The 23,322-nt window shown below is 32.7% G+C and overlaps 2 protein-coding genes across 5 annotated transcripts; one reads left to right on the forward strand and one right to left on the reverse strand.

The window, feature by feature from the left end:
• Positions 1–2,186: 2,186 nt before the first annotated feature.
• LOC110657541 (uncharacterized) lies at positions 2,187–4,262 on the forward strand. 2 transcript variants are annotated; one of them, XM_021814779.2, is made up of 4 exons: positions 2,187–2,836; positions 2,968–3,700; positions 3,782–3,873; positions 3,975–4,262. In XM_021814779.2, exons 1-4 carry the CDS (start codon positions 2,238–2,240, stop codon positions 4,108–4,110), a joined length of 1,560 nt encoding a protein of 519 aa, XP_021670471.1. In that variant the 5' UTR covers positions 2,187–2,237; the 3' UTR covers positions 4,111–4,262. The 2 variants fall into 2 exon arrangements, with proteins under 2 accessions (XP_021670471.1, XP_057987903.1); XM_058131920.1 differs by having other exon boundaries at positions 2,223–2,836; positions 3,980–4,181.
• A 1,434-nt stretch (positions 4,263–5,696) lies between these two features.
• On the reverse strand, positions 5,697–16,006 carry LOC110657565 (leucine-rich repeat receptor protein kinase HPCA1-like). Of its 3 annotated transcripts, none has more exons than XM_058131921.1 (19): positions 15,564–16,005; positions 15,040–15,160; positions 14,878–14,949; positions 14,296–14,370; positions 14,147–14,218; positions 13,744–13,905; positions 13,578–13,652; positions 12,124–12,195; positions 11,947–12,018; positions 11,756–11,824; positions 11,523–11,597; positions 11,308–11,379; positions 11,045–11,179; positions 10,416–10,900; positions 10,024–10,182; positions 9,805–9,941; positions 8,205–8,424; positions 7,348–7,580; positions 5,697–6,459 (listed from the first exon to the last, which is right to left on the reverse strand). In XM_058131921.1, the coding sequence occupies exons 1-19, from the start codon at positions 15,643–15,645 to the stop codon at positions 5,986–5,988; spliced, it is 2,862 nt and encodes a 953-aa protein (XP_057987904.1). In that variant the 5' UTR covers positions 15,646–16,005; the 3' UTR covers positions 5,697–5,985. The 3 variants fall into 3 exon arrangements, with proteins under 3 accessions (XP_057987904.1, XP_057987906.1, XP_057987905.1); XM_058131923.1 differs by having other exon boundaries at positions 14,878–14,938; positions 15,564–15,567; XM_058131922.1 differs by lacking the exon at positions 11,756–11,824 and having other exon boundaries at positions 15,564–16,006.
• Between the last annotated feature and the right edge of the window lie 7,316 nt (positions 16,007–23,322).

Raw genomic sequence — 23,322 nt, forward strand, 5'->3', positions numbered from 1 at the left:
ATAAATATGTATCTATGTAGTTAAACACAAGGCACTTTTTTATATTGCATTCATAATTGATGAAGTGCTATGGATGTTGTTTATGGTAATTTGGAGCAGTGTGCGTGCGTTGGCATGCGTGTGGTATGGTATTGGATATAGACGGAACGGGTAGACACAGCTTGAGAGACACTTGCTGGGACCCCACATTTGGTTTATTAAGCGAAAGTCCGGCTTAAGAGACACTCGCTGGCAGAAGTTGGATTAAGAGAGCTGTATGGGGGATCAGCTTCCATATATGTACTGTTTGAACAGTGTTGGGTGGGTGAGTGCTCCAAATTGCCTTTTCACTATTATGATGTGATTTGTATGAAATTTATGATGATGTTGCATTCCATTCCTTAGGATACATTAGCTTTAGATACCTATAGAAATTGTGGTTAAAATTGGTATTTTACTCTCTGAGTCGAACGCTCACTCCTGTTCACCTTATTTTTTTAGGCTACAGGAGGAGACATTTTTCAGAATAACCTGCTTCTTTTCTCGCAGGTTATCAATAATTACTTAATTGTATTATTATTCTCTAAATTTGTAATTTAGAACTCCGTATGTATTAGCAGTAGTATAGACCCTATATGGAAATTGTGTTAATTTACCTTCTTGAGGTTAATAAGTAAAGATTTGTATGATACTTAAACAATTTGTAAATGATGTAACTGGATTGAGCTGGGCTCCCCTAATATGAGTTTCTAATAATTATTGGGTTAAGTTTGCCCGAAATAAAATTATAATATTTTAATTTAAAATTATTTTTATATACATGTTGGGCTTAAATTATGGGCCTGGTCATGAGTTTGGGAATAGTAAGGTTTACTATAGGCCTTGGGGGCTTTATGCCGGTCCGGCCTATAGGTTGGGTCGTGACAATTTTGAGAAACTCTAGTCGATAATCATTGAAAAAATAATGTGACATTTCCAAGTGGATTTTTATAATTTAAAAAAAAAAAAATTCCCTTTCCTCCCACGTAATCTTTCTTTCCCCCTAATCTCTTTTGAGTTAATTTCATTCATAGTCTCTCAATTTAAGTAGTTGTATCATAAAAATATTTAAACTTTAATTTTAGTATCACTAAAATTCCTATGACTTTCCATTATGATTTTCAAGTTAATTTATAATTAAGTTTCACTAATCGTCTCTTAGCTTATATAGGTTTATCAAAATCATCCCTCAATTTTATAGTCAATTTAAAATTTTAAATCTTCATTTATCTCTTATTTATTTAAAATAAAATATTAATTCTAAAAATATTTAATATTTTTATAAATATTTATAATTAATTATTTATTTATTTTATCATATAACAATATTATTTTTACATACATTATTTTTTTAATTCTATTTAGGTTAATATCTAAAAGATTTATGCTTAATTTATCTTAATTCCTTTGATTTATTTTAATGTAAAAAAAATTAATAACATATAATTATTTTACTTTATTTTAAAGATATTTAAACCTTAATCAAGTATGAGTGATTATATATATATATATAGAGAGAGAGAGAGAGAGAGAAAAGAGTCCTTTTGAAACCCATAGTCGACAACCCAAGTGATGAAATTGGGCAACTGAATCTTCAACGAATTTAAGGAATGGATCGAGGATGATACCGGTGATGCTATTCTGTTTGTAGAGTCCTTGGTAAGTGAAGAATCCAACATCATTCTACCCAATTTGGCCTAGGCTTCCATGCCCATCCCACCATAACCCCAACAAAGATCACCATCCGCAAAAGGAATTATGAACATGACTGGCCATGACATGCCCAAGAGTGGGCCTCTGCAAAATCTTTAATAAAATCGACCATAAAGCCATCTAGCCATTCCCCCTAATGAAATAGAGAGAATAATCCAAATAAAGCCCAAATAATCAATCATTATTACTCTTTCTTACCACTGTCACTATTTAATTATTATCACTTTTACCACCAATTCACCATTATCATTACATCTTGACATCATCATCTAATCATAGCTATCTCTATCATCACGAGTGTTATTTCTTAGCTATCAGTTTGTGAGATTTAATGAATTTTTGTTAGGATTATAGTTTGAGTCCTATCAATTGTTTCTCTTAACGTGTGATTTACAAATTTCACCATAATCTTTAAATGAGATTGGAATTTTGTTAGAAGGATTTCTGTGGAAAGAAAATAAATTTAAAAGGATTTTCATGGAAATTTTTGAATTTTAAGGGTATAAATGAAACACACTTCAAAACTCAGGTATGGGAATTGCAATTTACCCAGGACGAACGCTATTGCTTTTACACTCGCGCTTCGCAGTCCACAACCACAGGGAATTAAAAATTTGGTTGGAGGGATGGGACAAAGGGAAGAAGTGGAAGAAGAAGGCGTAGTAGCGATAGAGATTCCACTGGGAGATGCAGCAGAGACGTTTGATTTAGAGAAAACAATATGCAGCCATGGGTTCTTCATGATGTCTCCCAATCACTGGGACTCTCTCTCTCGCACCTTCTCTCGCCCTTTGCATCTCCATCATCCTTTTCATTCCCTCATGGTCTCTATCTCCCATCCCTCCGATCTTCCTCATTCTCTCCTTGTGCGCGTCCACGGTGTTCGCTCTCTCTCCCCACAACATCGAGCGTCGATTGTGGGTCAGGTGGTGAGGATGCTCAGATTGTCGGATATGGATGAATGGAATGCTAGAGAGTTTAGAAAGATTGCAGCTGCATTGGGAGAGGAAGAGTGTGATTGGATTAAAGGTTTCGGTGGAAGAGTGTTTAGGTCTCCTACTTTGTTTGAAGACATGGTCAAGTGCATTCTCCTTTGCAATTGCCAGTAACCTCCCTCTTCTGATGCCTTTATGCTGTTTGACATATTGTCGCAAGGAGGATATTTTCAACTTGTTTTATTGTATAATGTTTAATTTTTGGGTTTCTCTTGTTTAAATATCTTATTGCTCTTGGCAGATGGTCAAGGACTCTAAGCATGGCCAGAGCTCTCTGTAAGCTTCAACTGGAACTGCAGTTTCAATCATGCAGTGTGAATGCAAGTACCAAGAATCAACAAACTGATACAAACAATTTCAGTCCTAAAACACCTGCTGGAAAAGAGTCCAAGAGGAAGCTCAGAGCTTCCAAAGTATCCACAAATTTAACAAATAAGTTTCTGGGTACGGATATGGATTTGGAAGCTGATACTTGCTTGACAATGGATGATGCGCAAATGAAGATAGCAAATTTAAGACCAAACTTCTCTCTTCGTTGTATAGAAGGTGATTCCTCTGGCAATTACAAATCATGTGAGGCAGCAAATAAAGTTTTCGAAACCAGTTCCTTTGAAACTTCTGTTCTTCAATCTCATAAGATGACACAGCATTTTGCACACCAACCAATTTGTAATTTTCCAAGTCCAACGGAACTAGCAATCCTTGATGATAGATTTCTGGCAAAGCGCTGTGGTCTTGGCTATAGAGCAGGTCGAATAATAAAACTTTCCCAGGATATTGTTGAAGGGAGGATTCCAATGGAGGAACTTGAAGAAGTTTGCAATGGAGGGAGCATATCCAGCTATAGTAAATTGGCTGATCAGCTCAGAGAAATTGATGGGTTTGGTCCATTCACGCGTGCAAATGTGCTTATGTGCATGGGATTTTATCATGTTATTCCTACTGATTCTGAAACAGTGAGGCATCTAAAACAGGTATTTTTTTTCCCTTTTTTTGTTCTCATGCTTTGTTAACTGTTGACACGTGCTTCCAAGGTCTGAGAGTTGTCAGTGCAGGTCCATGCCAAAGATTCTACAATTCAAACAGTTCAAAGGGATGTTGAAAAGATATACGGAAAATATGCACCCTTCCAATTCTTAGCCTACTGGTACATTATGCAGTAGCCCTCACGCTTTTTCAACTAGTCTTCATAATTCTTCAATTGATCTAAGTAAATTAATTTTCTCACTTCATTCTCTTTGTTATCAGGGCAGAATTATGGCACTTCTATGAGCAAAGGTTTGGGAAGCTAAGTCAAATGCCTTGCTCTGATTATAAACTTATTACTGCCAGTAATATGAAAAATGAAGGAAGTCGCAAAATCAAAAGGAGTAGAGTATCTTGACAGTGATAGGGAGTGGTCATGACTTAAGTTAAAACGAGAAATGAGTGAAACTTTATTCTTATTGTTTATGATTTACTTGTAAAAGTGCATTGGGGACACTAATTTCATTTCATGATTATTCAAATATGCTGGCAGTTCTGGAATTCTAACAATCTAGTGTTCTCTGATATATTTCATGCGTTGTTTTCCTTTTTGTTCAGACTGAATATGCATCGTGTGCCATGTTATTTTCTATTACCCTTTTCATACCCACAATTTCAAACTGTAGTTTGCACTGTCTGGTGTAGTGATCTATTTAGATTTGAATGTATGGACAAGAAACAAAACTATAGTAACCAAGTTTGAACAAGATGGCCACTGAGTCAATTTTGGGACTTAACGAATTCGGTTGAGAATCAGAATACCCATTTTGTAGGGCATGAGTTTAAGATAATAGCACTTTTGGTGCCTAAAATTTTTATAATTTTCTATTAAGTGCCTGAATTTCTCCCTACCCCCTTTTTTGCTGGTGCAATTGAATGTTTAAACTTATAAAAAATTTACAATCAAGTTTATTAGCACTTTTCTGGTTATTTGAAGTGTTGTGATTGATTAAATATTACATACTGTTGCTTAATTTTCCATTTAAGTGCACATATGAATTATTTTAATTAGAAAATAAAATATGCGTCACATGAGTGAGACATGACTCTCCATCCCTTCCCTCCCTTCTCCCCAGTGTCTTCTATTTCTCTCACTTTCTCTCTTTGTAAATTATGAAATGTTTTTATTTATTAGGAATTTATTTTTGGTCTAAAATGAAAATAAAATTGTTCCTTCATTGAAAATTTAACCAACTTAAAACATCATCGCATAAAAGAATTGAGATTTAGGATTCAAAAATAAAGAGACAACGAGAGTGAGAAAAACAGTCAACATGCAGGGGTATATAAGGGCTCAAGCAATGCAATGGACCAGACAATATGGGACAAGAGACAAGACAAACTAGACAAAAAGTTGTCCTGTCTTGCGTTTGACATACTCAATGGAGAAAAAAAAGGAGGATTAGATAGTTCAAAAATCTACTTGTGACTTGTCCATTGAACCAATGAACAAATGATATATATATATATATTTTTCCATCCATTAAAGTAGCCAATATGTCTTCTTCTATGAAAAATAAAGACAAATTTTATGTTATTTTTATCCATATGAAAAGCCACTTAGTTGCAAGTTTTTCGTTTTGTTTAAAGAAAAAACAAAAAAAAAAAAAACTATGCATCCAAATGGGAAATTCCAAAAAGTTTAGGCAGTTAGAATGAAAATTGATTAATTTGGACTACTGTTTCTGAATGCCTCTATTATTGAGCTGAAAATTTTTCTGGTGAGCAGATTTATAGTGGATTTGTCACAAACCTGAATATGGACAAGGTGGTAGGTGCTAGTAACAAAGAACTGATCAAAAGTATTGATAATAACCTCCAGTCCACTTCAGGTCTTAATGTTGAATAATTTCTTTGTGAAATTGACAGGAAATTACAGAAACCAAAAATCAGTGAAACATAATGATCATAAAATAAGATAGCAGTCTTGAAAGAAATCTTGGCTTTAAATCACTCAGAACAATTAACAAGAATGCCATAAAAATTATAAAGGACTACCATACAAAGAAGCATTTTTGTGTGTGTGGTTAAGGAAATAATCAAATGGCTGAAATATCTACATTTAGACAAGTCTTTATGGGGAAATCAAAGGATGATAATATAATTCAAAGCGCCCTGCTATTTTACAGATATCACAAAAAGTTGTAACAAAATTGGCATGTTTGATCCAAGGTAAACATGGGGTGCCAGCCAATTACTACTAAGTATAGGACATCAAATGTAAAGCACTTTATTATTGAAGTTCTATCTCAGAATGTGGAAAACTTCCACTGTACTCAAAGAACTTTTTGTTGTCAGGGAGGTAGAGACTTCCTTTGTTTGAATCATAATGACTTGCAGAAGTAGATAGCATTTCAACATCATAGTCCAGACCAGCCTGCTCTGCTATGTTCTCTATCTCTTTGACCACCTCTCCCATTGCAGGCCTGTTGGCTCTCCATTCTTCAACACACCTGATTGCCAGATCTACAAACTTTTCTAAACCTTTCAATGTGTTGCTCACGCTAATGGCAGGATCAAGGATCTCATGGAGGTTGTATAAATCTTTTGTCTTATCCATTGCCATCCTGACCACTGTCACAATATGTCTTCCATGGTGTATTGGATTTCTGCCAGTAACTAATTCCAACATTACCACTCCAAAACTATAAACATCGCTTTTATCAGTTAACTGCTGGGTCATGAAATATTCAGGATCCATATAGCCCTGCACCAATAATGAGAATCTACTCTCAATGAAATTCCACATTTTGCTTATTGGAATCTTCATTAAACTCTGGCCTTTATCCTACATGGATTTAATAAAATATTCAATTCTTAATATGTTTTAAAGACATGCAGTTGGATTTGTTTGACAAGATAATCTTGTCATTCTAGACATTGTTTTTCTTTTTTCTTTGCCTTTGATCCAATGTCTTCCTTCATGCGCCTTGCTGCAGGATACCAGGTTATTTTTCTGCAATGATCATCTAGATAATGGAAACTCCTTAGGCTTCTGGAAATAGGATTGTGCATTCTTGTGGTGCCTTCTCAGGGTTAGGTCCGGAACTATCCACAGAGTGGTGAAAAAGAAATGATATTTGTCTTTCACAAATCTCGTTCTATTTTGTTAATATTCCTAACACTATTATTATAAAATAGTTACCAAGACTCCATTAGTGTCTGAAGAGTTTGGAAAAATGTTCTAAAAACCTTTCCTATGTATGCATTACTATGTGAAATTATTACTATCCCATGCCATTAAATGTAACTTTTATTATATCTTTTTTTCTGCAAATTGGAGGGTGGGCACTGGACAAATACAGTGGATTTTCATCAATAAAAACATATATTTTTATCTTTTATGTATTAGGGATTTGTTTGCTTCTTTTATTAAATTTTTGTAACTGTTCTTGTTGGAGATTCTTCTCATTCTCCCATTGAGGGTTGTTGATATAGTTACATAATATTAGATGTTTTTTTTTGAGCAAATAGAATTTAGTCATATCTCAAATAATCTGGACCTTGATTCTCTATTTTCATATTTTCTTCCTTAAGAATAATGAAAAGGAAAAAAAAAAAAAAAAAGAACTTATTGGAAAGATGATGTACTAACCATTGTGCCTTTGACCTGAGTACTAACATGACCCTCAGTGTGGTCCAAAAGCTTTGATAGACCAAAGTCAGCTACTTTTGCAGTTAATTGATCATCCAATAGAATGTTAGTTGACTTAATGTCTCTGTGGATGATGGGTGGGTTGGCAAGCTCATGCAAATAAGCGAGACCTCTGGCTGAGTCAAGGGCTATTCGAAGTCTCCTTGCCCAACTTAACTGGATACCTGACTTACCTGCATAATTCATTAGTTGATTGTCAAATGAAAAACTGGGAATTGCATTAAAATTTGTAATGCTCCAGATAAAAGGAGTCCTTTGATTCTGATGTGGCCTTTTGCACATGGAATAAAATGTCTTTTAAAAATTTGTCACTGGCCAGGTGCCTTATTTTCAGTTTTATTTTGTTTTTACTGGGATTGGTTTCGTACCTAATATAAATTCATCTGGTCTGCAGTTTTATGATCTGGTGTAGTGGAAGGAATGAGGGGTTAATGAGGAAGTCCCCAGTATGGTAGGAGATCCTAAATTGAAGAGAGTTAACTAGGGTTGCAAACTACTTCTTTCACAATTGATTGCGTGACAATTGACAAACTAAGCAACTCTATCTTATACAGGAGCTCATTAACATTTTAAGCAAAGCTGGAGTAGAACTCTAGTTGGCTTGATAGGCTCATTATTAGTTGAGGTTTAATGCACATGAGGCATGGTTTGATTTAAGTTGTAAAACTATTCTCTTATATTGATGATTATTATGATACTCATTCAGTTAGGATAGCCATTTGATTTACCTTTTGTGAATTCAGAAACTGAGTCTCAACAAGTACTGATATTCATTTTAAGAGCTGTTTTGAAGATACCTGAAATGCTATCCTTTAGAGAACCATTTGAAATATGCTCATAGACCAGCATCTGTTCATCTAGCTCATAACAGAAACCCAGTAGGCTGACTAGATTCTTGTGATGAACCCTTGATAGAAGCTCAATCTCAGTTTTGAACTCAACATTACCCTGCAATGACCCTTGTTGAGCTCTTTTTATAGCAACTAGTTTCCCACCAATAAGAATTCCTCGATAAACCTGAGGACACGTTGCAAATTGGATGCCAAAAATTGGATGAGAAAGAATTTTGCTCAACAACATATTAAATAAAAATAGAAGAACATGCTATCATTTTAAATATGATTACTAGTCCTTCTGTCTGACAGTGGTAGTGCTCAAATATTCTGATCCTCAACTCAACTTAATTCAATTCAACTAAGCCTTTATCCCAAAAATTTGGGGTCGGTTATATGGATTTGCTTTCTCCACTCTAAATGATTTTGGGTTAAATCCTCAGAAATGTGTAATGCTTCTAGGTCATGTTGTACTACTCTCATCCAAGTCAATTTAGGTCTACCCCTTTTTTTTTTCTATCCTCTAATCTAATGTGCTCTACTTGTCTAACTAGAGTCTCCATATGTCTACGCTTTATATGAGCAAACCACCTCAATCTCCCTTCTCTCAACTTATCCTCAATTGGCACCACTCCTACCTTTTCTCTAATACTCTCATTACGGACTTTATTTAGTCTAGTATGGCCACTCATCCACCTTAACATTCTCATCTCTGCAACTCTTATCTTAGACGCATACGACTCCTTCAGTGTCCAACACTCACTACCATATAACATGGCCGGTCGTATGGCTGTACAGTAATATTTTCCTTTCAACTTATTGAGAATCTTGCGATCACATAAAATTCCCGTGGCACGTCTCCACTTCAACCATCCGGCTTTAATCCTATGACTAACATCCTCCTCACATCCCCCATCTACTTGAAGGACTGAGCCGAGATATTTAAAGTGATTACTTTGGAACAGTACCACTCCATCCAAACAAACTCCTTCCCTATCACCAGTTTGGCCTTCACTGAACTTGCAATGCATGTATTCTATATTCGTTCTACTTAACTTACCTTAACGTGTTGTTGCTATTGCCACTACATACCTTAACGTGACAGAACAGAAACAAATTTATCAGCAGTGCCTTAGTATTGATATTGTTTATAAGGTTCTGAAAAAGATGCCATACATCCAAGAAGTAATAGCAGGTGATCTTTTAGTAAACTAACTACACCCTCAAAAACTAGTTTGGCTTTTAAAATATATTTTTTCGGTGCTTATTTTGCTAATTATAAACTTTTTTTTTTTATGAAAATTTAAATATCTTGTGCCATTATGTTGTTGGGTTTGAGTGAGAAGTGAAGTGAAAATCAACCATTTGAAAATCTTGGCTAAGTGAAGAATATATGTGTGGGAAGGACCTCATAGTTCCCTCACCAGGCCTTGCAGATCCTCTCCAGAATTGTGAGCCCCTGTCTTAATCTATGTAAACCATCTGTTTCCCTTTTACTACTTCCCAGAAAGAATTAGGAAGATAAAAAAAAAAAAAAAAAATCCATGCCAATATATTAACTTACCTTCCCATATCCCCCAATTCCAATAATGTTGCCATCTGAAAAATTGTTAGTGCATTTTTTAAGCTCTTCAAAGGTGAAACATCTCACTCCATTTATTTGTGGACGGCTTCCAGCACTTTCATTTCGGTCCCAGGATGCTGCATGTGTACAAAAAAGGAATAGTGAGCAATTTCATGGGGTTCCCTATCATAAAGTTGGGAAATCTTGGTTTTTCATTACCAAATGGATCTCTTAGACGGATAGCTGCCTCAGTAGCTGTATCAGCTTTTCTTCTTTGTTTGAATGCATAAATTCCGGCCACAAGTAATAGCAGCACTAGTATAGAACTACCAATGGCTGCTCCAATGATGATTCCTTTATTTGATGATTTGTTTGGTCCTGCACAGCATTCATGAATTACATTGAGCTAGATGGTCAAAAATTTCTGAGGGCTAATTTTATGTGTACAAGAATTTGGAGTGTTTTGAATCTCAGTTGTTTGGACTTGAAACTCTTGAATCTTAATAGTACTGTAGAGTAGTTTCTTAGAATTGGCATATTCTGTTATGTTTCGGAGACTGTAAAATCAATGTGAACAAACACTAGTTTAGTTCATGCATAATATAGTTTACCTGAAAAATAATCATTGTTATCAAGAGTGAAATAGAATGGTCCGAAAGAACTTGGACGCTTGAAAAATGTTAGGTTGTTCAGCTGAGATGTAATCATAGAAAATCCTGTTCTGTTAAAACTGTCACTATTAGATGGAAAGACTTCTATCCTCAAGTCTAGGTAATCATACTCATCCATGATTGGGTCACTTAGAGCAATTGAATCCACAGGAAACTGATCAAATTGAAAGGCATCCATCATTGAGGCTTGTAGAGAAATGTAGTAGCTTGCATTTCCCAAGTCTGAGAAGGAAATAGATCTGAAGTGCATGGTTCCTGTGATTGGATATGCACATTTACAATTGGGACTGCTAATTTGATTTGAATTGCAGTCATGTTGGACACAATTGTTTGGAGGCGTAGAGTATGAAGTATTTGGCTGTTGCAGAAGTGAGCAGTAGTTTTCTGTTGATCCTATCTTTGCACAAAATGGATTACCCTTTAGCCTGAAGAAAATTTTATAGATTACAAAAATGACATAATTGTAATACATGATCTGTACATTAGCATACAAAGGCCAATAAAACAGCAAGTTCCTATGGGTAGTTTTGGGAATAAAAAGGCAAAACATTTCAAAGAATGTTACTTACATAAGTGTTTTGCTGTATCCTGAACCTTGTGCAAACTCAGTAATGGAATTATTCTGCAAATCAATGACTTCCAACTGTGCGCCATAGTTGTTGCCAATGTCCAAGGTGCCATTTAGCTCGTTGTTGCTCAATACACTGTTGCCATAAATCATACTAATCAGCTCTCAGTTTACCATGTAGAAAAATTTTGCAGTTTTTCAGTTGCTTTCCTTATGATTCAATGATTGGAATGTCGTGCTACAAGAGAACACGTTGATACTTACACTGATTGTATTTGGGCAACACTAAAGATACTGTCTGGTATTTGGCCTTGAAGTTGTGTGCGCTCCATTATTCTGCCAGTAAAATTTTTGCTTATTATATTAGTAAACAATTTTATACTTATTGTTCTGTATGCCGTCTCATATTGCTATGCTGGATTGAGTTAGCGTGTGTGGCTGTGTGCCTATGTGTGTGGCAGAGGGAAGGAGAAATATACAATGATGTCAAGGATTGTAAGCTTGAAAACCATGGTGGAATAGATGATGCATCAAAACTATTATTGCTCATGTCCCTGCAAAACAAATATGGGTCAATAAATAAAAATGCTTAGTATTGTCACACAAGTGTTCCGGCATATGATAAAAAGAGCTGCAAAACTCATCTTTTTATCATAATGCACTTTAGGTATTTAGTGTTTGCAGATGATCTTGCTGAAACAGGGCTACTTACACATATGCGACTAGGTTCATACCACTAAGGTCGGGCATGGGGCCAGTCAGTTTATTGTTAGACAAGTATCTGAGAACAATTAACTGAAATTATTATTGAGAAAGCATGGAACCAATAGTGGATAACCTAAAATTCTTAGGAGCTAGCAGAGAAACTTTTATTTTAGTAGAAACTTCTATTTGTGTTCTTACAGCTGGGACAGATTTGTTAGGCCTGTGAAGTTCAGCCGAACGGGTCCATTTAATGAGTTCCTATCCAAGCGTCTGTTGCCAGAAAACAAAAAGAAAAAAAAAAAAATTCAAAGTTACTGATAGCTGTGGTGCAGAAAGGGCACAACCTGAAACAGTTATGTTATTAGGAGTACTCACATCAGTTCCAATGATCGTACCAGTTCTAGGGAGGATGGGATGCTGCCACTTAGTTGATTGCTGTCTAAAAGCCTGCTCAAAGTCATAAGATAAGAAACATCAACTAAATGATCCTTATTCCTCTGATGGATGAAGCAACAAGTTTGCATCCTTGAACACTATTTCACTTAATTCCATAATTTTCTCCTTTTCAGAAGAAGGCTATTCTGGATTAGGAATGCAAACTAAAGATACTTAGGATGTATTGAAAAGTAAATAAAGCTTAGCTCATTAATTTCCAAATGTGCCTTACTCTGCAGGAAAATATACCTAGTCTTTAGAAATACTAGTGTTATATATTTTCAGTTTTTTAGATTTCAGGGTAATACTTTGCCTGCCATCATAGAACATCGTATCTTGTGGTCTTATCTGCATGATGTTTCTTTCTAAATTTCATAAACTCTAACCTTCTCCTCTCCCTCTGGAATATGCTTTATGCCATCTAAAGCATGAAGAATTATTATTATTATTATTATTATTATTATTATTATTTTAAAGAATGCGAGCAAAAGTAAACACTGAATCATGAGAATTGAGAAGTTTAATCTTGGTAACTCTTTGACGGGCATTGCTTTAAATTAGCTCAGTTGGAATGCTAGGTAACCTCCTGAATATAGAAAACTTTTCTGCAGGCTACCCTTGGACCTGTGGCATAAATTATTTTTTCGCAGAAGATACACATAGGAGGATGCTTCTGGAAAGAAGAATAAAGCCCAGCAACCCAGGAAGGCAAATTTTTAGTTCATGAATGCTGAAGTGGTCTCCTCAATTCTAATTCTGTAGATTCTACTATGCAGTTAGAGATTTGTTCATGGTCAAGTTTACACAACTTTATTCTTCTTCATAATTCATTACTAAGATGATGCTTCTGAAATTTGTGAGGATGTAGAACCTAGTAATTGCAACTTCTTTATCTTTGTCCTTATTCCTTACGGCTTCTCACTTCCCTCTTTTGTTAAACAGTTAGGGATATAAGGTTGTGAAGTGACTTAATCATAAAAAATGTCTTTGGCTAAAGTTGGACAACCAGAACTGGCAGCCCCTTCATTTAATCTAGATGTGGCCCTAACTTTAGTATGTTCTTATTAAATGGAAGCTAATGACTGAAATCCAAGCACCTGTGCTTTGCAGTCCAAGGACTTAGTTCTAGTTCTACTTCTTCAGTCCTAAGCCTTTCTGATACAGAAGTTCAAGGGATAGCAAAAAATGCAATCTGACAACGAGTACTAAATATGTAGTTTCTATATCTTCAAGAACATAGCAGTTGTGAAATTTGCTATTTTCTTACATTTGTAGGCTGTTTATGAAGTAAGAAAATGGCACATTCATTGTGAGATAGTCACATTTGTATTTTTCAGCTATCTACATGCAGATTAGCAATTTGATCCTGTGTATAGCTGATCGGTAGAACTTACACATGTATCAATGTCATGTTTGAGCTGAATAATTTGGGTGGAATTGTGCCTGTGAGCTGATTTTGTCCAAGATGACTGCAAATAATGATCAAGTCGCCAATCATTATGTTGGAGAAAATAGAGGACTATAAAATTAAGATATGACCGAATATACTTGGTTACATACAAGTGTCCTGTATTTACTAGCAAATCCAAACCAGGTGAAGTCTCATTAGAGACTGGAATTGTTCCTGTGAGCTTATTGTCGGTTATATCCAGCCAATACAGATTCAACAGATTGCCAATAGAAGGTGGTATTTCGCCATTGAATTTGTTAGAAGCTAAAGATCTGCAAAGAATTGAAAAAAGAGGGGTTCTAAAAATATGAAAAATCCACAGGTGCAATGTAGGTTCAAGTTTTATCTATGAATTTGCATAGATCATCTGAAAAAAAAAAGAATTTTTTAGATTTTGTGTTCCAATTAATCAAAAGACATCTTGAGTTGGCAGAATTGCTTCTCATTACATGTCTGCAATTTTGTGACCTCCATAAATAATAGCAAGATGAATACCATAGTAGAAGTCCTTACAATGAGATAAGCTGTGTTAGAGATCCTATTGTGTTGGGAATTGGACCAAAAAAACTGCAACCAACCAGGGATCTGGCATGAAAAAGAAAATTAGGCAGTGAAGCATGAGGTTGTTCCTCCATAAGTTGGAAGAATAACAATTTTCTTACAGGTATACAAGGTTCTTCAAATTTCCAATTGCTGGTGGAAGAGTTCCTGTCAAACCCATATTTTGAGATAAATCCCTACATGTGGAAACTGATAATCAGGGCATCGTATCATTATATAAATATTCATCTTTGAAATGCTTCACATGCTCTGGTAGGTTATTCAAGTGTTACTGGTGTTCATTGCAAAATGCTAGGAGTTCTTCCACCTGATGGTTTCTAATGCATAATAGCTGGTTCTTGGATGCTGTGATAAATAGTATGTGCTTGTTTGCATATACCTGTACATAATATTTCTAGCATTTCATATCTGGGTATGTACATACACGCGCATAGAAATATTGCAATGCATAAATCTCTTCTATTGCAGATTGATTGTGAGAATCCATGGTAAGTTGGTAACAGGAGTCCATATTTGCTCCTCTCACCATTGTCAAGCCTGCTGAGCTGTGTAGTCTACTATGATTATATTGTAATGGCAAAAGAACATCGGAGAAGTGTAACTAGAAAGAACTTTTTAAGCGAATTATCAAGAACCTATTGATGTATGGGGATGAGAAAAGCGAGGAGAAGTAGAGAACCTACAGATTTTGTAGCTTGGGTAAATTTCCAATGTCTGCTGTCAGTGTTCCCGTCAAACCCATGCCTGACAAGACTCTTAAAATGGCAAGTGTTCAGTTTAGCCATAAGCACTTGATAAAGAGGAAATCAGGCTAATGAATGAGAAAAGGAGAACAAGTGTGTTACATGGATGTGATACGTGAATTGGAGCATTGTATTCCTTCCCAACTGCCCCCACAAGGATCAATGCCGATCCAATTGGGTGGTGTGTTCTGCCAGTTAATCTTGACAGCAGACAGAGCAGCGACTGCATCAGGTATCAGAAATAGGTTAAACACTTAAAATGAATTCTCAATACAGAACACATGGGTGCAGGCAGATAAATGTTGCTCAGGAATTTGATGAATTTGTAAGTATATTTACACTGAGCTTGATTTGAAATTCATGCAAGGTATTATCAATACGCAGTTAAGAGGTTTAGTAGCTGCAAGGCTTTCCATTAATTCTGGATTGTGCATGCAAATTCATGAGCTCATATTTTATGTACTTCATATAAGTTCCTTCGTGATCTCAAACTATTATTCTGTGCAGCATTTGAAGATAGAAAATTTTGGCTTTCTCCATAATGAATTGATGGAACCCATTAATTGCAAAAATGGAGTTGACCCCAATAAGTTTGGATGTTAAAATGATAGTTAAAAGTGACTTACAGTCTTGAGGATCTGTAACTGCTGCTATAAGGAAAACTTGAAGGCACATAATCAGCAAGAAAATCTGTTTTCCTAGATCCATTTGTAGAGACCTCACTACTTTCTTTCAGTTTCCAAAGCTTAATACAGAATCCTAGTACCTCTGACCATCCAATACTACCCAGATTCTAGACAAGCACCACCTGGGTGCCAATTCCTGCTTAAAAAGGGCAGCCATACCTCTGTGACATGTTCAAAACATCTGGAAATATTCTATGTTTTACAATTTCAACCCCAAAATGAAGTTTCTCTTGGATAAAAGTTCAACAAGGAAGTGGCGAATGTTAATTAGAAAATGCAGAAGACAACTGAGACAGGTTTATGTGTATATATTATATTTGTAGTTTCCTTTCACAGTCTTTCACATAAGAGAATATTAACACTGGAATTTTGAACATTTCTGCCTCTGCTTCCTTATTATACAATGCTTTAAGAAATCATTTGCTCTCATTTGAATCTTCTCTTTCTTTTGGAAGATGTTTTCTTGTTGAGTTGTCTTTGTATCCTTTATTTTTCTTATCATGGCTTGGTCAAATATAGCAGTTGCAGTTGAAGACTTCCCTGGATCATGATGGTTGGTAAGAATAGGAGCCACTTTGTTGTAGAATGTAGACTATACCCGGTCTCTTTCTCTCTTTCTGACTGGTTCATTTGCAATTTGCAGCCGACATTACATGAGATCTTCTATCATTTCATCCATATAAACACGTTTCTTTTTAGGTTGATAACACACCGACAGGAAACATTGCACTTTTCACATCTATACACATCTGAAGCACCCCATTGTACTTGTGTCAAGGTCGAAGCTTAGTATACTTCCACCGGATAAGTTAGTTGAACGTAAATATGCCACACTACACCGAGAAGTTAGTGGTGAAGTTCAAACCTAAGATTTTTCCGGCTAAATGAATCTCTTTTACCACCACACTTATATTGGGACTTGAGACCGAAACTTAAGATACATTGCTGGTTTAAACCTCAAACCTATTTGGCTGAATGAATTTCCTTTACCACTTAAATTAATATTCGCGAATTAATTTTTTGATAAGTGATCTTAATGACACATTCTTTCACATTGGCATAATGCATTTAGAATAAATAATCTTGAAGTGTTTATCATCGGAGTTGAATCCTGATTGATTGATAATGACGAGATACTTTCATCCTTGCTAGTTATACATCTAAAAGGGATCCAATAATATAATAAATCGCCTGATAAATAGCACTCATCCAAAGACACATAAAGAGCTAATATTACTAAAAAAAATTGTGCCCTAAAAATCAATTAGGTAAACGATAATTTAATTTTTAAAATTTGATAAGATCTATAATTTAATTTTTATATTTTTAAAATTAAGTATTTTAATTTTTAAAATTTAGTAAAACCTATAATTTAATTATTTCGTTTAATTTTTCTTCTAATTTATTGTTAATTATAGTAAAAAAAATAAATAAAATGCCTTTATTTTATATATTTTCTGACTTAAATAATTTAGCCATGAGATTTTGGATTATAAATAAAATAGTTTAAATTAAGGGATTATTTTATTTATAATATAAAATATTAGGCATTAAATTATTTCAGTTAGAAATATAGAATTAAAGGCATTTTAATTATTTTTGTTGTAATTAATGATCGATTAGACGGAGGGATTAAATTGTAAATTTTATCAAATTTCAGGAATAAAATTATTTGATTTTAAAATTATAGAAACTAAATTGTAAATTTTACTAAATTTTATGAACTAATTTATAATTTATACAATCAAATAATATTGAAAACCCTCGGCAAAATTATCTTTTATATTTAAATTAATAAAATTAAATTTAATAGTAATGAAATTGTTAAGGTGTTAGTTGAAATTAAACAACTAGAGGCGCGTTGACCAATACAAATGTCTTGTTTCTACTCTCTTGTCGTGTCTATGTTTTTCTAGTTTCTTATGTATTTGATTTTTTAAATCTAATTGTGTTAAGCCTAATTGGCTTTTTTTTTTAAAAAAAAAAAGAAATTAATAAAATTTTATTTCATTTATTTATATAACCTTAAATGAAACTTCAATTTAAAATCTTACTTTTTTTAATTAAAATTTATTAAATAAAATAGAATTAAAAAAAAATAAAAAAAAATCATATATACCTAAGAAAATATATAAAAATATATATTTCTTGTAAATTAATATAATAAGACATTATATTAAACTAATAACTATAACTTCAATTATTTACTTTAGTAATAAAAAAAATATAATATCATTATTATTAATTTAAAATAATATTTTATTACATTATTTATGAGAAATACTATGTACTTATACTTTTATAAAGTGTTATTATTTTCATTAATTCAATAAGTTTTTACAAAATAATTATTTTATAAAAATTTATATATTATTTTTCATAAAATTTGTGAAATAAAATACATAAATTTTATAAAATTTAAGTTTTTATAAAATAAACTAATTTTTAACAAAATAATCATTGAAACCACACACACATATATAGACACACAAATGATGGGTGAACTTTCTAATGGACAGAAATACTCTTAATTTTTATATTATTCATAATATTAAATTAAATATTATAATAACATAATATTTTATATATGAAAAATATTATTATCTTAATTTCTATTTTTATTAGGATTTGAACTCTTTTTTTAATAAATGTACAAATTTATTAAAATAAATGTCACACCTTACCCCTCTGTAAGGCATAACATGATCCCGTAGTATACTTAATGACTTACCAACTCCGTCTACCGATAACCCATTAAATACATTATAAGGAATTTTAAAACAATTTTCTTACTTTTTGAAAGTGATGAGCTTTTCTAGCAGGTATTAAAAACATTTACTTGAAGTTTAAAGATTTGATAAAATTTTTGTCCATTTTGATTTTTCCATAAATTTTGAAAAAATTTCGATAGAGTGTCTGCTGTATTTGAGAAAACCGAAAATTTTACCTGTAGAAAACACTTCCAATATAACACTTCATCAACTCACAACCACCGTTATAACTCAAATCAGCATAATTTCCTCCAAACTCCACAATTCAATCAATATTTCACAACTCAAAATTTCAATTCAATTATTTCCAAAAATAGTAATAATTAATTTCATGCACATTGCATTAAAGAAAAATTTATTTACATTTATCAGTCTAAAAATTATATCAGAAAATCTAAAATAATATATTACAAAATCTGTGCAACTGCTCATGATCAATTTACAAATGTACATACAATCAATTACATCAAAATAAATATGTACAATCAGGGTATAAAATTATACCTGACAAAAGGTCCAGAAGTAGCTCTGAAATCCTCAGCAGCTCACTCCGCTGCTCTACTAGTCTCTCTATCTGCGACAGCAATAAACAGCCATTGCTGAGTACTATGACTCAGTGGTGCACAACATACTAAAATAAAATTTTATGCATAAATCAAATCACATTTATTCAAATATGGTACTGAAAATGAAAATAAATACAAAACACAATTTATAATTTTAGTCAAAACAGTCTCATTTCGAAAGTCCCAAAACAGATTTTATAAAAATACACAGTTATATCATGTCATTAGTACAATGTTCATCTCAATAGCCGGAGGCTTATGAGGAATCTCAAGGTTAGCTAGCTCAAACTATGGGCACCCATTCAATTTCTTCATCTACTGGCACACATCTCAACACTTCAGTCAGAGAGGAAATTCAAAATTCAAAACTAATTCCTCCCACTAGGCATGCTAGTGAGACATTCAGATATATGGTCATGATACTGTGGTTTCAAAACTATCTTAACATTTTACTAAAGATTTATTGACAATTCAAGCACATACAATTAAATTTCCAACAATTTAAGTCAAAAGTATAATATTCATTTCAATAACAAATTTGCAATAAAAATAAATCACAATTTATTCATCAAAACAAATTGTCAAGAGAATTTACAGAAAAATTTTATGTTGTGCACAAACCTTGTGCGAGTCGCCTCTAGGCCTTGACTCGATGTCTCGGATTCTTTCCCGGTATTCTTTTCAACTGAAATATACAATTTTACAGTGTTTCAGTATCATAACGTATAATAAATTCAATAATAAATTCACAATTACTTATGTCTAGCTTTAATATGCTTAATTCAACATTCTTTGAATTTTGCATTTTGGGGTTACTATTCACGATACTATTCAAGTCAAATTATTGACTTTCTTATGCTTAATAGGTATGAGAATTTCAATTTTACTCACATACCATATTTTGGTTGCTTAATTTGTTGATTTTGGTTGCCCCTTAAATTTTTAGGTCTCCTAGGTACAATTTTTAATTTTTAATTTTGATGTCCTATTTTGCACTATTCCGTTGATTATGTTGCTGTAGAAATTTAGCTAAGTGTTCTCCATAGAAGTTGTTCCTTATTGTCTTAGCTTTAATTTCTTTTTTGAATCACTCCATTCGGAGTTTTGTAGCCCAAAATATGGCCATTTGAACATGGCTGACCGGATTGGTTTAACCCAGATTTCTGGGCACCTAATTTGGTTCTAGTAGTTTTAGACCACTAACTTTAAGTAGCAAAATGGCTAGGTTATGGGCAGAATTTGGATTGGTGTTCTTCATTAAAGTTGTAGTGCTATGTCATACCTTTCCAATGCCACAAAAATCAGGTCATTTGGACCTGTATAGCCCAAGTTATGGCCAAATGTTGTTCATTTAGTCATTTTGGTACAGTGGCAGTGCACTCCACTCGGGTTTGACCTAATTGTTCACTATGTTATGTCATTTTCTGGGCATAGTTTCTAAATGAAAAATGGGCAATTATGTGTCTATTTTCATTCCCAATTGGCCTCACACCAATTGGGTTGGTAAAATTTCAGTTTTGATCCCTCAAAAGGACCTAGGTCAAGCTGCTAGATTAGGACCCCTAACCAATCCGAATTGCTTTTCAATTCTACCAATTCCAACACATCACAATTGGTCCCAAGTGACCATTTCTAATCTCAATTAAGGTCATTTCCATCAATTAACCATTTCCTACAATTTTTCTCCCAATTTCAAGAATTCAAAAACCCTAATTTACACAATTCATTTAATTAATGAAATTAAAGTACATAATCAACATCTATACACTTAATTCAACTTCTCTAACTCTTTAATTCCATCAAAGTCATGCAATTCTACCCCCCTCTATTGCTAGCCGAAATTCATAAGAATCCCACACACTTGATTTGTTTCACTTATTTGTTAATTCCAAGTGTAACTTAGCTACTTAAACATAAATTCAAAGAGAGAATGAAGAAAGAACACTAACATCAATTCTTTGATTTACAATCCACCAATTTTTTCACTTTCTCCTTTCTTCTTCTCCCTCAATCTTCTTTTCTAGTTTAGATTGGAAGCTTTTTAGGGTTTAGGGTTTATTTTGGGAGGCTAAAATCAAGTTATGTAAGCTTGATTCATTCATCAATGGTTGTCACACATGGTGGTGAGGGAGAGGGTATTCGGCCGGCTAGTTGGGTGGAAAAGAAGTGATTTTCTTTTCTTTGATTTTTTTGTGTTTATGTGTATTTAAGTTAATTTTTGACTTGATCAAATATTTGGGAAAATAAAATTTAATTTTGACATCATGGCGAGGTCACAAAGGTGATGTAATAAACCCTTTTTCATTTCTTTTTCTTTTTCCTTTATTTTCCATAGTTCTTTAATTTAATTCTACATTCCGAAATTTTCATTTTTCCGATTTTATTGGACAAGTAGGTCAGGAATCACCTCTAGGGGTGAATTGACCAAATTGCCCCTCACTGATTTGATCCGGTTTGCAAATAATTCAATATTTCTTTCAGAGCCCTGACTTAATTATTTGACCCACTTATCAGTTCTTTTCTGTGGTTTTCTCTTTTCCACTAGGTTCGCAATAGTCCTAAAGACCGCGGCGTCACATTTTCCAGTTCAAAATTCGGGTTAAGACTGACCTCGTAGTCACTTCCCAGGAAGGTCACCCATCGCTGTGACTCTCGGCTCATTTAACCTTTTATGTTCTGTTTTTCTTATTTATACTTAACTATCTGGCAATCACTAATTATTTGCATTCAGGGCTTATCTAGGTGTCTTAATTGTGGTTTTAATCCCTTTAATTGTCCAGACCGACACCGGTCACCGGAACAATAAAATATACCAGGCTATGCAAATAGGGGTGTTATAATAAAACTCTTAATATCATGTAATATTAATAAATTTAATTAATGATAAAAGAGAGAAAATTAAAATTTTTCTATAAAATAATTTTCTCATTAAAAAAATAAAGTGTAGTTTCCTAAAAGAATAAAACTAGAACCTTAGAGTGAAGAACTTGAAATTATTATTTTTTTAAAATAAGACTTGAAATTTAAATTAAAAAAGAGTTTCTTAAAATAATATAAATACCGCGGAATTTTATTATAGTAAAAAAATAACTTCAATTTTTTTTTAAATAAAATATGTAAATTAAAAAAGAAAGAGTAAAAAATATGATTAAGAATTTAAAAGTTAAAATTAAAAAATATATAAAACTTTTTGTAATATATATATGTATAAATTAATTAGAAAACAAACTTATAAATAGATTAAAATGGATATGATAAAATTTATACATTTACTGAAAATTTATAACTATATTTAATAATTAAAATAAAAATAAATTTTATTTTATATAAATTACTATTTTTAATGTATTCTAATAGAATTCAATATCTTATGAAAAATTTTAATAATACTATGTCTAAATTCATGTAAAATCCTTGGGATATGAAATTTTTAATTCACGTTTTTTAAATTTTGTTTTCATTTCATTTATTAAAAGCTGTAATTATTTAAATTTAAAAACTAATTTATTAACATTAAAATTAATATTTTAATTTAAACATAAATAATCTTTTTTCATATAAAATAAAATAACTATTTTGATTAAAATAAACCATATTTCCATGATTTATAGTGAATTACATATTTTTTATACTAATTAATTTTGTTTAAATAACCATTTTCTAATTGGTGATTTGTTCTATTTATTTGTATTCATTATTTCCTGTTTAACTTTTTTAAAATTTATTTTAAAAATAAAATTATTAAAACCAATAATAATTTAATAATATCATTATTTATCTAATAATAGAATTAATTCAATTAGTAAGGATTAGAGTTTGATTTTGATTAAAAAAAAAAACACTTGAATTTTATTTTAGTACAAAAAATATGTCTTTATAATTGCTTAAAAAGTAGATTTAATTAGTATTGTAAATTGATTTTAAAATATATGATCGTATACATTAAAAAAATTTATATGGCCAACTGGTTAAGAAATCTGAGTTTTATTTAAATTTTAACAGATTGAACATGATAAATATACTTTTAATTTATATAAGTATTTTGAATTTTAATTACTCAATAGAGTTTTCAATAATATAATTATAACGTCCCTCTTGAAACTGAATAGTAATGTCCGCTTTGGCCTAACGAACCGCACGATTTTATCTTTTAGACCCCATCTTTGAAGCCTAAAAGCATGCTATCCAAGTTAAAGGTTTGATACTTTATAATGCTCTTCATTCTTTTCTGATGTTGGACTCAGTTCAGCCCTATTCTCTATTCAGACAAAGTCATCAACGAGCCATGTCCTCCCAGAGGATCGTTCTCAGTCGAGATCTTCCTTTCCACGTGGGATATTATAATAACTTTAAATCATTGTA

The sequence above is a fragment of the Hevea brasiliensis genome, chromosome 13 (assembly GCF_030052815.1).
Source record: "Hevea brasiliensis isolate MT/VB/25A 57/8 chromosome 13, ASM3005281v1, whole genome shotgun sequence".
Classification (NCBI taxonomy): domain Eukaryota; kingdom Viridiplantae; phylum Streptophyta; class Magnoliopsida; order Malpighiales; family Euphorbiaceae; genus Hevea; species Hevea brasiliensis.